Source organism: Hypomesus transpacificus, unplaced genomic scaffold (genome assembly GCF_021917145.1).
Source record: "Hypomesus transpacificus isolate Combined female unplaced genomic scaffold, fHypTra1 scaffold_27, whole genome shotgun sequence".
Lineage (NCBI taxonomy): Eukaryota > Metazoa > Chordata > Actinopteri > Osmeriformes > Osmeridae > Hypomesus > Hypomesus transpacificus.
In genome coordinates, this window is record NW_025813796.1 from 2,351,187 (window position 1) to 2,366,787 (window position 15,601).

The window sequence follows — 15,601 nt, forward strand, 5'->3', positions numbered from 1 at the left end:
CCAAGTTTGCTGTTGCAACACTTCTAATTAGAGGTTACTTGTGTACATTGCCTGTGATGCAGTGGGTGCAACACACAAACACATTTCTGGAACTATCCACAGTGCACAGTGCTTGTGATGAAGTAGGTGAGTATAATTGTATCCTTACAAACATGTAGACATTTATTTAATTACATAAGTCATCTAACATGCACAATGGTTGAGCCAGTTGTCATAGGCCCTACCCACTTTATTTTGTCTTTCTGTGAGCTATTTAATTTATACAGTAAATCCTGTGAAAGAAGGCGACTTATGTTATGCCAGCAGTCAGCACTGATCACCTGGCCTTATTGTCGATATTTCAGAGTCGGCCTGTCTTTAATTTGGCATAGAAAGCGGTGCACTTAATAGGAATATAAACGTGTTCATGAACCACTCATCAGAGCAATACAGCATTTCAACTTCACCCAGTGTCGAGGGAGATCGGTGGCTCAAGCGCTTAGTGGAACTCAGTTCAACGTCAACCGCACGTCCTTGGGTCCTACAACGGTCACTTGCAAACTAACAATTCTCCACAGTGCCCGGTTCTCCATATAATCGCTGGACACTCGCTGTCCTAAAATCCACCTATAAAACCACTGACAGAACAGATAGACACAGATACACAGAGATGGATTACATTGTAGATACATTCATGCAAGCAAACATGCTTTCTTTCGCTGGGATACATTTGATTAAAATTGGTTCCTCCTAGGTCATTTCATAATTTCTTCAATAAACATCCACAGTCTTCAAATAAGATCAAGATGTTCTTGCACATATTGAACGGCTTCTTCTTCCCACCACATTTTTAGTATTTTTCTTTTTTCTTTGTTTTGTTTAATTCCACAACAGTGCTCTGATTTGGACCACTGATCGGCAGAACAGAAGCAGCTGTCTCAGATTGGTGCGAACGTCTGTCTCTCATCTAGGGCGGACGTTGAGCAGGATACAAGTAAAGCAGAATTGTCTTCGTTGTTTTGCACTTGTAAAGTTGTGTTTGATGATACTTCACGCTATATGCGAAATATTCAGGTGTTGATTAGTTGTTCAATAAGAGCCTTAATTAACAGTGGTCATTTGTGCCAATCTTGGTGAGATTTAAAGATTTGATACGGGGTGGACTGAATCTGAGGTTAGAGCATGGTTGTGGAGTCGCAGACACCGCCGCAGAAAAATAATGTTGACCAACCGAGGATGGCTCCGCGTTGTTGAGGCGCCCATTTCACTAAAGGTAATACTTCACTGATAACAGTGCCCAGCATACACTTTCAGTGTTTGTCATTAATGATTATGTTATCAACAGATAGATATTAAACTTTTGTCGTGGTACAGACGATTTCTCCCCCCAAATTAAAATGTCAGCTAGCAAATGATTGTCATCGAGCAACAGATGTCATTCACTGTCGATTATACCGTAGGAGGTCCCTTACTCATGCTGCACCATCCTTTGAGAGAGATTGTGTGTTAACTTGCACCTGATTACATTTTTAGGTAACATATTCAACATCTGAGGTTGGAGGGGGAGGTCAGATGCCATGTCTCCTGTGGCCTACCAGGATCTTCCTCTCAACATCTACATGGTTATATTTGGAACAGGGATTTTTGTCTTTGTCTTCAGTCTCATCTTCTGTTGCTACTTGTTCAGGTACAGACCTTGCATACTTTCATCTACCCTTGACTTTTTGCCTATTTTGCCCTGTTTTTATTCTTTTATCTCTCCCTACAACATCTGAATTCAGTATGACAGTTGATTTAGGGACCGTTTCATGAACTGGAATTGTATTTGTATGTGTTTGAAAGCATCAGGATCAAGTCTCTTTGCGTTGAGATTTAAAAGGTCCTGCTATTGCGCTGTTGTTGTTGTTGTGGGCTCTTTCCCTAGCTCATACAAACCCAGAACAGGCTTTGTTTCCTTTGTCCTGAAGTACTTCCCAACTAAAACAATCATCTGCAGATCCTTATCACTACTTGTTTGTCCCTGAAACTATTTTAGGCTCCAGGCAGTAGCCTCACAACTGTTACTATAGTGACTTCGTACCTAGCCACCCAGGCTGCCAGACACACTTAAATATTTTTCCTTTTTACCGGCACTACTCTTTTTCTTTAAAGGGTCCTTGAGTTCTAATGAAGTGTGATTGCATTCATGCTGCAACAACCACATCAATGCCCTGTGATTGTGGTCACACTCTACCATAAAGTTGTTTCAGACAGACAATATGTCTGCCTTCTTGTCCTGTCTTTACTGACTCCTTTGTCGTGCTAGCTCCTCAGCACAGTACCAGTCGTAACACAATTGCATTTATGATATTTGCATGATTGTAATGGAAGACGTCTGACGATACTGTATATTCAAATAGTCAAGATGCCTGACTAATACAATGATCCATATAATAAATAAATAAATAGCTTCGAGAGCGTACGACAGAGCCTTTTACTAATTATTAGGGGTAGGGGTAAAAATCAACCAGAAAAATTGTTATAAAAAAAAGCAAATAACATATAATGTATTATTTTTCTTTTTTTTTTCTTTTCTGTAAAATAGGGAATCGATTTTTTTATCGAATCGTGAACCCAAGAATCAATTCTAATCAAATCGTGAGCTACCAAAAGATTCCCACACCAACTAATTATATTATCTCTTCAAACCCGTCCAAATGACCTTCCTGATCTCAACCCAGTGTAAGGTACTTCAACTTCACTTGTTTCTCTTCTGTTTGTTTTCCTTCCCAGTAAATTAAGGCATCAAGCCCAAAGACAGAAGTTTGGCTATAAAACGGTGAGCAGCTCACCAAAACATCACACTTTGTGGCCTACTTTGAGTTACCGCAAAGCACAGTGTGTTTTACCACTTAATACTGTAATAACTAGCTATCATGTGAATACATCATTTACAAATACTCTTTTTCATACCATTTGTTACAAATATAATATTTAACAGGTGGTGTTCAAAGATGATCCGAAGAAATTAAATCTACATGGGGTGAGATTTTTGATGTAGCTTCTCTATCAACAAGCTGTTATTAATAAGCAGATTATCTCTGATAATCTTTGAATGTTGCTCATTCCCAGTTCAGTTAAATTGAATACATCTATAATGTTTCCAAGGGGCAATTCTGGTGCAGCATAAAAACTCCCAGAAAAAAACCATAAAGAGAATCATACTGGATATACAACCACATAACTGTATAAACAACAAATAATATCAAGTATCAAGTTTGCAAGAGAAATAATCTGAATATTTGTGCAACAAAAGGAGGCAGACTATAGTTCATGATTGATGGCAGCTATATTGCTACAATAAAAATTAAGGAGGCTTGAGCTCCAGACAGACCCTGTATCCTATCTCTACCCAGAGGGTGGGACTCCTGTTGCAAGGGTTTCCAACCTCCCTCATTTTCTATAATTCTCGTGGACCTCTCCTTCTGTCCACCTTTCTCTCCCACACACAGCAGACGTGTGCCGTGTGTTTAGAAGACTTCAGGCTGAAAGATGAGCTTGGTGTGTTGCCATGCCAACATGCCTTTCATCGAAGGTAAGTGGGCAGGAAATGTCAAAGTGCCACCATCTCTCCATACTCAGAGCTAGCTCTACTTTAAATATAACACAGCATGTGTAAAATAACTCTGGTCACTCAATTTTTCTGTTCAAGTCACATCAGCTCCAACTATGGAATAGTAGCATGTGGTGGGATGTGCAAGCTTTGGCCCTACCCTGCTGAAGCATACCTGCTGTGAACTAAGCCTTACTTAGGAAAATCAAAATGATTGAAAGCATTTGTAATCCTTACAAATATTTATATTGATTGCTTCAGTGTGTACGGTGGATGTCATTGTTGTTTGTAGAATTAGTCGAGGGGTTTAAATCTGCCAGAAGATACAATTCTTTGTTTTTAGGATTTAAAGGCAGGGTATCTAACGTGTTTGAGAAGCACCTTTTGTCATATTTTCTTAAATAAACTTGACATCTTGATAGCAACCAATACATATAAAGGTTTGACGGCAATATGGACTCAATCCAACATCTGTGGGCGTCGCAAGACTGTTATAAACACAACCAATCATTGGGCCACGATTGGACGGGCTACCTGTCTGTCTACCTACCTACCTGCGCACACTCTGCCCCTTCACTCAATGTGTGTTACTGTATTTTTTTGGGAGTGGCTATGAAGGGAGGGGTGGGAAATTTTGTTTTGAATCGTGTCAAACAGAAGCTAAAATAGCTAGCTTCGCAAAACTTGCCTATCCCAGCTTTAAACCGTTTTCTATTGTACTTTCACTCTGGTTTGGTTGTTTGTCCACCACAGGTGCCTGTTGAAATGGCTGGAAGTTCGCTGTGTGTGCCCCCTGTGTAATAAACCAATCACTGGACATCCTGAGCAGCGCCACAGCTTGGGCACATTACTGGATGAACTGATATAGCACATCCCCATGACTACCAAAGATACCTACCAACAGAAATTCTGTGCCAGGACAATACTAGCATCCTGCTAGTAATAAGTGGAAATACATACAACACAGGAGAGGGCAATTCCAAGCCAAACAGGAATATCCATTGTCTACAAAGAATACTTAATCACAGCAGTTTACTTCTATGGAGAGACATTGATTAAAGCTAAGGGAAAGACTGTTTCTTAAAGGCCAGTCATAATACATGATTTGGATTTTGAAGACAATTTATGTTGTGAAACAAACAAGGAAAATGAGTGCATTGTGGGAAACATTGTTCCCAAAAGGACCATGGTGTTTATATGTTGCTAGAGAAACACACCCCTGCCTTAAATGTCTGTCATTTTAGATGTCACATCATGTAGAACAAATGGCTACCTTACAATCTCCTGTACAAAATGTTATGTTGTAATGTTGTAAAAAAAAAAAGCTGAATTGTTATTGAGTATAATGTAATTAGGTGTAATCCAATATTTTCTGTTGCAGCAAATAGAAATAGATCAACTCATACACCTGAAGCAATCTTCGCCTCATTCCATGCCATTAGGTCTACCAAAACCAACCGAATGCTGAAAGTTTGAAGATAACTCCTCTTTAGAAGTGATTTGAAGTCAATGTATTAACCCTTGTGCTGCCTTTGGGTCACAATGACCGCGCTGTGGGGGGGGTGAGACAGCCCAACGGTTAAAAGAAAATGCTTAACTTTAAGGTAAAGTTGTCGCAACCCATGACAAGTCATTGACTTAAGGGTCACAATGACCCGAAGATATTATCTGATGTCAAGCCCTTTGTTCTTAGTCATTGTTATGGTTACCTCATTGCACTGGATTAAAACAGAAAAATCTAAAAAATGCAAAGAGTAATGATGTTTGTATGCAATTGGAATCGTTTTAAAATAAATTTAAAAGTGGTGAGGTGGATGCTTCCCTCATTTGAAGACACCAATTATTACAGTTTTTCTCAATTGCATAAACACTGAACTCATGTAGCTAATTGTACAATCAAATACAAATAGAGAACATGTAATTGACAAAACACAACCACTCAAAACTGATTTCACTTGTTTTAAATGATGTGACACAACCAGGGCCGGTGCAAGTACCCTCTTTTTTACTCCTTAGATTTATTTATTTTGTATTTTATACTGTAGTACAGTGCATTGTAGGCTGTATAATGTACAATGAACAAATCGTATGGCCCTGAACATTGTGCTTTCCATTTGTTATAGTAACAGTTCTGACTGCTCAATAGATTTTGACTGGTTGCAGGTTCATATCAACAAAGAACAAAGAGTGAGTCGTGAGTAGTGAGATGCAGGGTACGGTACTGTATAGGGGCACAAGGAGGAGAAAGAACAAATAAATTGCAAAGAGCAAAGCAGATTAGTAATTTCTGATCAATTTTGAGCTACTATGATAGAAAAAGTTTTTGTTCATCAAAAGACAATGACGGATAAATATAAAATTTGTTTTGAGATAACAAATGTTTTTAAAAAAGGTTTTAAAGAACATATAGTTCTCCCTGAATCTAAAACACACCTTTTCAGAACACTACACACAATTTCCTGCATTTGGCACAATTTTCATGAAGAAAATCTTCTGTTTTCACAAGGAACACACAGCCATTCAGATATGCACACTGACTCATCACATGGGCAAACACCTGTCACACAGTTTTACAATCAGCAATCAGAGCTTTAGCGTAAAACGGCAACAGGTGACATCTTCTGCTTTGGAGCAATGGATGCCAACATTGGAAACAGAGGCAGAGGACTGAGAGTAAGAGGAGGAAGACGGGGAGGACCAGGATGAGGAAGGCCAAGGACTGTCTGCTTTGACCATGTGGTCAATCAAATGGTTTAACAATGAGGGAGGCTGGGCAAAGAGTACAGCCACATTTGAGCAGGTACACTGTAGCATCCATCATTTGGACTTTCCGAAATGAGAATAGGTAAGAAATCTACTCTCACTACAAAATTGCAGTAGGCCTACTGCATATCAATACAGTACTTAAGGAGTAGTACAGTATTGCCTGTAGACTGTTCTGTTGGACAGTAAAAATAAAGTATGTTTCAAGTATTCCTATTCCTATACATATATATTCCTACTTTGTATTTCTACACAGTATTTACAGTATATTACTATTGTTTGGCAGAACTGAAAGAATACCAACACAAGGTGGTCGGGAACCTCTGAAACTGAAATCAAGAAATGGCCCTAGAAAATAACGCCATAACATTATGGCAAATACAAAGAAAAATAATAATAATGTAACTGAATACAGTATACAGAAAATTAATCTGTTGTTTTGTATGTAAACCACTGTATTAATCTGTTGTTTTGTATGTAAACCACTGTATTAATCTGTTGTTTTGTATGTAAACCACTGTATTAATCTGTTGTTTTGTATGTAAACCACTGTATTAATCTGTTGTTTTGTATGTAAACCACTGTATTAATCTGTTGTTTTGTATGTAAACCACTGTATTAATCTGTTGTTTTGTATGTAAACCACTGTATGTGCAACTTTGTGCTGGTTGGGATGTACACTGTGTACATTGTTTTTTGATGGGAAAAATAAAAAGTATTTGTTCCCGTGTATGTGTGTCATGTGTATAAAAACAATATTCTCAAATATTTTACAGCACACTTATGTACTGTCTGAAGTAAGTGTAACTATGAACAAAAAAAAGGCCTAAATCACTATGATAGATTAAGAAGTGTTTTCCATTGATCAGTGTTTTACATTGAGCACATCAGTATGCTCATGTGTATTCATATGATGGTTTGTGTGTGTCATTTGAAAACAAAATACAATTTTGAGATTAAATAATATTGTTTTGAATGTGAAGTTTAATTTTGCAGGAGAAGTGATGGGTTTTGCCCATTGTGTGTGTGTGTCTTTTGATTTGTGTGTAGAGTTCTGAGAGTATGAGGTATGCTTTCAGAAAATGTATGTAACCAATCGAGAAAAACTGTCAACTATCCATCGATCAGCCTGTGCAAGGCTGCCCTCTGGTGGTAGAAGATGCCATTTGCAACAACTTTGCTGGTACATGTGAAAGCTGTCTGAAGGGGTGCCATGCCATCACAAACACTGAATGAGACACACATTTAAGGAGTCTTTTGTCACTTTAATCAGAATTTGTTACACAAATGTGGTCCTGATAGTACATTTCAAATGCAAAAAGGTAAGTGACAACCAAAACTGACAAAGGACAAATAAAACATCTCTACTGAGGAATGATTAAAAAAATTAATTTCAAGGATAAAAGGACGTTGCCATTTCACTTCAGTGGGTGGGATGGAGTGAGGTGGGACGGAATGGGTAAGGAGGGAAGTCAGATGCTTGTAGCTAGGTGGGGTTTGGAGGGGGATCGGAGGTGGGGGTGAGGGAGTGGATGGATTTGCTCAGATCATGGCAGGTTTCCAGGGAGATCAAGAAATTCAGAGCTCTCCGGAATCTTCAATCTTCATTGTGACGCTGCATTTGCCACTGCTTGAACCCTTCTTCTCCATCTCCCTGATCACGTCGATGCCGTCGACCACGGTGCCAAAGACCACGTGCTTCCCATCCAGCCTATGGGGAGGGAGGGAAAGAGATGAAAACACTCACTAGCAAGACAACGCCACACATTAGCCAACACTGCTTTTTGCTTGTCTATTAAAAAAGGTTTTAACAGTACTAAAATATCATCAGTTTCACATTTCCACAAGTAGCCACAAGGATGCGCAAGGGGTCTCACCAGGCGGTATCGGCCGTGCAGATGAAGAACTGGGATCCATTGGTGTTGGGTCCAGCATTGGCCATGGAGAGGCAGCCCATGCCAGTGTGCTTCAGCACAAAGTTCTCATCCTCAAACTTGTTGCCGTAGATGGATTTGCCTCCAGTTCCATTGTGGTTGGTGAAGTCACCACCCTACGAGAAAGATGAGGGGGGGGGGGGGGGGGGGGGGGGTCACAACAGGAACACAAGTAAGCCCAGCCTGTACATAGCTTCATGTGGATTTTCCAAGGGGAAACCAAAACACACATAAGAGCAACAACTGTCAGCCCAAATACGAATAACTTAACATCTCAACCGACTATGAGATGGCAAGCCTTACCTGGCACATGAACTTGGGAATGACACGGTGGAAGATGGAGCCCTTGTAACCAAACCCCTTCTCCCCAGTGCATAAAGCGCGGAAGTTTTCTGTGGAAAGATCCATACATATCTGTCAGCCTCCCCCTGTTGACTTTGGAGGTCACTCTCCAAACTGCAGACACTATAGAAGCTGAAGCATATAGGCCATGTCTTTAGGGCCTGATTCACAGGCTGTGAATGAGAGCATAGAACTGAAAATAGCAAAGCCCCACTCAATTCAGTCAGAAACATTGCATTACTGTGGTGATCTTTCTAGGCTCTTCAACTAGAAGCTGAAGACATACTGAAAATAATTTAATTCAGACTGCATTAACACGATTTACTGTCCTACCACATCCCACCCAAATACTTTGAACCTTGTGGACGTGGAAAAAAACCCAGCTTCAGTAAGTTAGGGTTAGGGAGTCAGGTGGCTGAGCGGTTAGGGAATCGGGCTAGTAATCTGAAGGTCGCTAGTTCGATTACCGTCCGAGCCAAATGACATTGTGTCCTTGGGCAAGGCACTTCACCCTACTTGCCTCGGGGGACTGTCCCTGTACTTACTGTAAGTCGCTCTGGAGTGTAAGTGCACTGTAAGTCTGCTAAATGACTAAATGTAAATGTTAAGAAGCTCCCTTGCAGTTGCAGAGTTCACAGTGTGACAGATATTATTTACAAAGTAGTTTTAATTTAACTTGCTCACCTGCGGTTTTTGGAACCACATCTGCCCTGAGCTGCAATGCAGAGTAGAGAAGGTTTGTTAGAATACATTGTTAACTACAGAATGGCCCTCGTATTATCCTCAATAATTATTAGAAGTTTTTTTTATTATCAACTAATGGAAAATATTTATACATCTGAAACTATTTGCGCCAAATCACAACTAGGGTGGTGAGAACAATTAGTCAGTAGGCTTAAATGCAAGTCATTCATTTCCAAGACAGGACATCCTGCACCATATTACATCACTAACCACCGTGACATCTACGATGGAAGTTGACGCCCTTTCCTACCCGCTCTCATTTAAGAGATATAGGAATAAAACACCATAATAAAATAAAAGGCAGGCGATTAGTGGCAGACACTACATTCCAAAAGCTTCAATTCCAAAATGACATCCTAGGAAGCAGACAGTCGGCACTGCTGCCTGCTTGTAGCAGGAAAAGCATTACCCCCCCCCCCCCCCCCCCCCCCCCACACACACACACACACACACACACACACACACACACACACACAACTGATCCTTCATCCCGCCCACTACCTCCTACCATACGAGCAAAGGACCCACCCACATCTGGAGCGGTACTTTTCCACTCCGAAACAGGGAAGTTCAAGGCGCCAGTACGCCAACATTTATTTGTTAGACCATCCTCGGGACACACCCGGATGCGTGTATAATTTTTCCATTTACTGAAAAAAGCTAAGAGGGTGTGGGATGACCGTTACTTTTTACAGTCAATGGATTCGCGCTTTGTACATGACACCTCATTGGGTGGATTGTCTTTCTGCATCAAAACAAAGGAGTCAGCTGCACAGCCACGTGCTCCCACGGCAAGAAATGACAATAGGGTTTTCTATGACAGACTGTCCAGAAAAATGAAAGAATACGAGAAAAAGTCATAATTTTTTGCCTTCTTATGGGGCAGAGTAATGTGCCGTAAGGTGCGCACGGATAATAGGAATGCATGAAATATATAACGCTTTTCCTCTTGTTAGGGCGCTGGGTGTCCAGATGACAATGAGCGTATGCTACCGTTAAAGCATCAGTGTTACCAGATGCAATATTCGGGCTAGAATATAGGCTATCCTCTGCACCCTTTTGAGTATTCTATCAGGAACACTATGTGCGGTGTGATTGCTTAATGGCTTGATCTCCTGATAAGCATCACCAGACATATAGTGGAGAACATAATGGCATCTGTTTACAAATATACTGTTTTTAACCTTTAACCCTTTAACAATAAGGACACCCTCCCCTTTTCAAAATGGCATCAGTGCCATAAAAATGCAAAAATGGCGACCGGCAATAAATAGTCAGGCCGGGAAAGTTGGGGTGAAACAAAATGTTCCCTCAATGCTTTCTCCCCGCATTGACCCGCACACCTGGCAGGTGCCGATGAACGACCGAGCCAACTGACAATACTGCATTCCACACCACACTATAGCAAGACATAATCAGTTCAACCAAAACATCTTACTTGATGTTTACAGTTGATAAGCGTCAATTACTGGTAATGGGATATAGCCTACACCAAAGAGAAACCCGCTTTACGCTACACATTCAAAACAATACGGTGTGTGCAAATGAAACACACGTGAATTTGACAGCATTGCAGCAGGTGCACGTCACAGAAACCTTGTAATAAGCATTTCTGAGTTAAAGCAAGCAAAAAGAAAAGTTGCCAATTTTGTTCCCAGTGCAAGCCTTTTGACGCGCTGATCAAATCTTACCTCCATTACAATCCTGCCAGCTTTCTGGTCGCCGATAGCAATGTCAAAGAAAACTTTAGGTTTTGCCATGTTTGGAATTAGCTTTTTATTTCGTGCAAGTACAGTACGTTATTGTGGCCGAACGGTGCCGCAGCTGAATCGGAACGGGAATGTAAATTGGTACACAAATTATATATGAGGACCTTGTGAGGCACCGTAGATGATGGAAACCTATAGGATACTAGAACCACTGAGCGGCACAAGTTTCAGCCAATAAACTGTCTGTTGTATGCATGTATTACACAATTGATCCAATCCCCTGTACGCCAATTTGATCCGTGAAGTTTGGAGGGACCGACACTTGATTGACATTGGGTTTGGCCCATCGTGGTACATATTAATGACGATATCGAATGCTACTAGAGATTCTACTCAGATGCTACCCAATGATCTGCCTGGAAACTGGTGGGTGTGTGTCTGCTGTAACCACGGCACTCAATGTGGGCCTCGGGTGTGTCCTAAATAAAATCGCCATTAAAGCACTAGCATAAATGACTGAACATCATGTCAAATTCCTTAAATTTCTAATAATTCTATAATGAAATTGTAATTGGAGTACACAATCCAAATATAAAGCGCGAGGGCGCGTGAATGGGAGTTTTTTTCGGGAGATGCAGTTAAAATAAAACAAGCATTACTACAGTTATCATTTTCTATCGTGAGCTATTCTAAATACCGTCTGACCCGTACAAAGCCGGTGTAAGCGCGTTCAGTTTGTCAGCATGTTGGGGAGCCACGCCTGTAATGTTGCGGGTGAATCGATTGTATCGGGTTGCTGAATAGCGCCTGGTTTCTGCTGAACATGGGATGACGTCAAGGTGTTCGCTGTCCTCACACTTGCCATGAAGAACAAATGCAGTAAAAGAAATGCGGTCAGAACTGACACTTTTATTTATAAAACATAATGGAAATATTTTACATCATCTTTAAAAAAAGAAAACTGATTTCAGCTATGTTGTTCGGCAGGATATCTAAGACAATTCCAAATGCCATGATTGCATTCACAAGTGACAATGCTGGAATAGAAAAGGGAAGAAAAAAAAACTTGCTTTGCAGATATCTCGTTCAGCTGTTGTGGTATGCTCAAATAGAAAATGGTATACAAGCCGAATAAATTCAGATTTATCTTAAATCAGTGGGTATTCTATCAGAAGCATGTAAATACCATCAACTAGAGTTGAGTCTTGTGTGCCCCTATATGCACAATCGTATTGTGCTTGCATGAATGTGACACATTTTCCACAAACCTCAACTGCAAGTTAACATTGCCTATAAAAGACATACACACTTCAACTAAATATCTGTACCCACTTACTCTGCTAATAACAATAATATTACAATGCTTATGATTATGATACACACACGTTCTCGAATGAAAACATTTGCAGACTGTACATAAAATAGTTGTGCTCCTAAAGAAATAGTTCAACCACATTTAAAAATTACATCATCATTAAATTACCTTGAAAGCATACTTCAAAGATCAGGAGTATAGAAGGTCACTGTTATAATGACCTTTGGATGCTTTCAAGACAATACAACACATAAATGAATTGTTTAATTTAGGTGAACTATCCCTTTAATGTTTATCATACAAACAATGTACAAATGTAATACAAACATATTCATATGGCAAGTGAGACCAACAACTGCTGACAGCACAGGTAAATTCACTCACTTTTTCTCAGCAAAGACACTAAGAGGGAGAATGGGCACTCTACAACTCAACAAGTAATGGCACAGTGTTGGAACATGTCCTTGGAATACAAATAAATAGTTGGAGGGGGGGGGGGGGGGGGGGGGGGTTCTGCTCACCTATTTCCACCCCTCTTTTTTTTCCAAATTTAGTTCCACTTCACAGTGACCCTGTGTTGTGTTTTATGTTTGTGTGCGAAACAGAGAATGCGTGTCTGTCTCAGTAGTATGTGGAGGGTTCCCGCTGATCTCTGATGTCACGTTAAAACGAGGAGGAGGGTGAATATGAGAGAAGCACAGTACCACAGATGCTACACAGTGGCTACAGGAGGACAGAGAGCGGGGCTGGGATTCAGAATCGCCCTTGTGTGTACGTCTACATGTGTACGTCTACATGTGTACGTCTACAGAACCAACGGCCTGGAGCCACTCCTTACCCTTCTCCCTTCCCACGTTTTCCCCTCCTATCCCCCCCCCAATACACACTGGGCCCTTTTTCTGTTCGCCGTGTGACCGTCTTTCATCCTCTCAGTGCACTGTTCACGGACCATGTTGGGTTTCTCCGTTTACGATCTGGACTGATCACCTTTCACAGCTGTCTCTGGTAGGGGCCGGCAGACCATGAACCTTTACACATGTTTGCTGGCTTTGTGTTACTTCACGTGTGACAAAGGTCAACTTCTCATTTATAAATAAGCTTAAAAGAGGATTTTTCTTTTTAGGGGTTCTCATTATAAATACGTAGTAGTTAACGTAAAACTTTTTTTTCTTTTTTCCGTCTTTTTCTTCTTCTCGCGAAATCATGTGAAAAAAAAAAAAAAAAAAGGCAAGTCCTTTTGCTTTAGAAACACAGAAACACCACTGCGGAGGAGCACTGTTCCCATTTGAACAGTGCGCCTCTTCAGTGTGGATTCTCCATGAGACGCTTTTAAAAAGGGACACATAATACAACGACACTCGGACTGAAAGAGGGGGGTCAACCCCCCTCTCTTGGTTCATAGTGTAGTGGGCCAACTGTATCTTCTTTGGAGAGTCCCGGCTGTCTCAGTGTATCTCGCGGAGCAGACCATTTTGGAGAAAAGGTGTGTGTGTGTGGGGGGGGGTTAGGGTTAGGAGAGGTGTGTCCATAGGTCTTAGTTGTTCTCGAACAGAGAGAGCAGGTCGTCATTGCTGTTGTTAGGGAGGTCCGGCGGGCCCAGATAGGATAACAGTTCGTCCGGGTTAGTCAGCTCAGGGAGAAGCTGAGGAGAGAGGGAGAGAGAGGGGGGGGGGGGGTTGACTGTTACACGTTAACGCTTTGGAAGGTGAACATGTGACACTTTTCATGCCAATAAAGCCTCTCAAATTGATCTACATTGTCAAGGGGGGAGGGGGGGGGAGGTAGTGTATAGAGTTATGGGTCAAGAAAAAGAGTGTAAGGAGAAAGACATGTAGTTTGTTGTACAATATGGAATGAAAAGGCAATATATATATATAAGCTCTTCTTGGAAAGTTATGGTTGAGATTTCAACATGCCTTCATTTCCACATGCCTGACTAACTAAATTTGGAGTCTCTTCAGTTAAGGTTTTTCTTACGGTTGTCATAGCAGAATCTGTGGACGTTCCTCCCCTGCACCCGGTTTCCCCTCATCCCCAATAAGAGAGGGAGGGTGGGGGGTTAGTATAAGACCACCCACAGGAGTCCAGATATAATACAGGGCTCTGTGCCTACAGCATATGACAGTGCATTGGGTAACATTGGAGATCTTATTAAAATGACCTAGTTTACCGTACTATTTCAATCACATCTCAGCATTCTTTTGGGCACTGTCAAAATGAGCCCCGGTGAGAGAACTATTTTGACAGGAGGAGTGAGGTTCAACAGCAAATGATAAACTCTACAGACTTGAGCGGCTCGGCCATTGTGATGTCATCAAACCCCCCCGGCGGGGAGATGGCGGGTCGGGACTCACGTCGAGCGTGTGGTCGGGCCCCTCCCCTCCGGGCCCTCCTGGTCCCCCGAGGCCGAAGGAGCCCTCCGCCTGCAGCCGAGGATTCTGGGTAGAGGAGTTCCGCTGGTGCATGGGACTGCCCGCCCCCCCGAGACCCTGGAGAGCGTTGTGAGAGGCCTCTACTCGGCCGGGGTGAGGCATCTGAATGGGAGCGGGAGATAAAAAAGCAAATGGCAGGGGAGGAGGAGACTGCGAGGGGTGTCATATCCCCGGTAATGCCAGCCGACTATGACCCCCCCCCCCCCCAAGCTACTGCTCAAGTGCTGTTGGAGCGCTGCCTGGCATCGCGCCAGAAGCGAGTTTGTGTGTGACACAGAGGAGAGGGGGGGGGGGAGAGGTCACTCTGGGCTCTGCGTGAAAGCTCTTCTAAGGGACAGCCGAGCAGCTGCGCGCGACAGGTGTGTGCGTTTGTGTGTGCGTGTGTCGACGTGGTGGGCGTTCGAAGGCTGTCTCCTCCAGGCTCAGTCAAAAGGCTCTTCACCTCATACACCATGCCAGAAGGGCACGACAGTCTATAAAGACACACACATATGTACCACTCATGTGTGACACACACGACCAGGGTCATTCAATCATATTCGACCGGGACACTCCCAGCAGTTGATAGCTGCAGGTAATTGAGAAGCCAAGACCAGGTCATGTAATTGCGTGGCTTTGAAGCAAAAATAAGTGGATATCTAGTCAGCAACTAATGGCTAGCAGATGTGAACTCGTTATTAGCTAGCTAGTTAACTTGACCTGAGCTTCCGTGCAACGTTTCATTAGCTAGACCAGGTAGTTAGCACTGATAGTGCAATATTATTGCTCCAAAATGTACCAATGTTGCTAGT

At 41.9% G+C, this 15,601-nt stretch overlaps 2 protein-coding genes and 1 long non-coding RNA gene across 5 annotated transcripts; 1 reads left to right on the forward strand and 2 right to left on the reverse strand.

The window, feature by feature from the left end:
* Positions 1 to 233: 233 nt before the first annotated feature.
* Positions 234 to 5,407, forward strand: LOC124463251 (RING finger protein 122). Of its 2 annotated transcripts, none has more exons than XM_047015080.1 (6): positions 234 to 1,252; positions 1,513 to 1,666; positions 2,752 to 2,797; positions 2,960 to 3,001; positions 3,474 to 3,553; positions 4,325 to 5,407. In XM_047015080.1, exons 2-6 carry the CDS (start codon positions 1,557 to 1,559, stop codon positions 4,437 to 4,439), a joined length of 393 nt encoding a protein of 130 aa, XP_046871036.1. In that variant the 5' UTR covers positions 234 to 1,252; positions 1,513 to 1,556; the 3' UTR covers positions 4,440 to 5,407. The 2 variants fall into 2 exon arrangements, with proteins under 2 accessions (XP_046871036.1, XP_046871035.1); XM_047015079.1 differs by having other exon boundaries at positions 915 to 1,252; positions 3,471 to 3,553.
* A 2,171-nt stretch (positions 5,408 to 7,578) lies between these two features.
* Positions 7,579 to 11,221, reverse strand: ppiab (peptidylprolyl isomerase Ab (cyclophilin A)). Its single transcript, XM_047015072.1, has 5 exons — positions 11,046 to 11,221; positions 9,295 to 9,325; positions 8,572 to 8,660; positions 8,212 to 8,384; positions 7,579 to 8,045 (listed from the first exon to the last, which is right to left on the reverse strand). The coding sequence occupies exons 1-5, from the start codon at positions 11,112 to 11,114 to the stop codon at positions 7,913 to 7,915; spliced, it is 495 nt and encodes a 164-aa protein (XP_046871028.1). The 5' UTR covers positions 11,115 to 11,221; the 3' UTR covers positions 7,579 to 7,912.
* Positions 11,222 to 11,952: 731 nt separating this feature from the next.
* Positions 11,953 to 15,595, reverse strand: LOC124463177. Of its 2 annotated transcripts, XR_006955538.1 has the most exons (3): positions 14,733 to 15,595; positions 14,356 to 14,389; positions 11,953 to 14,020 (listed from the first exon to the last, which is right to left on the reverse strand). It is a non-coding gene; the product is annotated as an uncharacterized LOC124463177 (long non-coding RNA). The 2 variants fall into 2 exon arrangements; XR_006955537.1 differs by lacking the exon at positions 14,356 to 14,389.
* Positions 15,596 to 15,601: the final 6 nt, after the last annotated feature.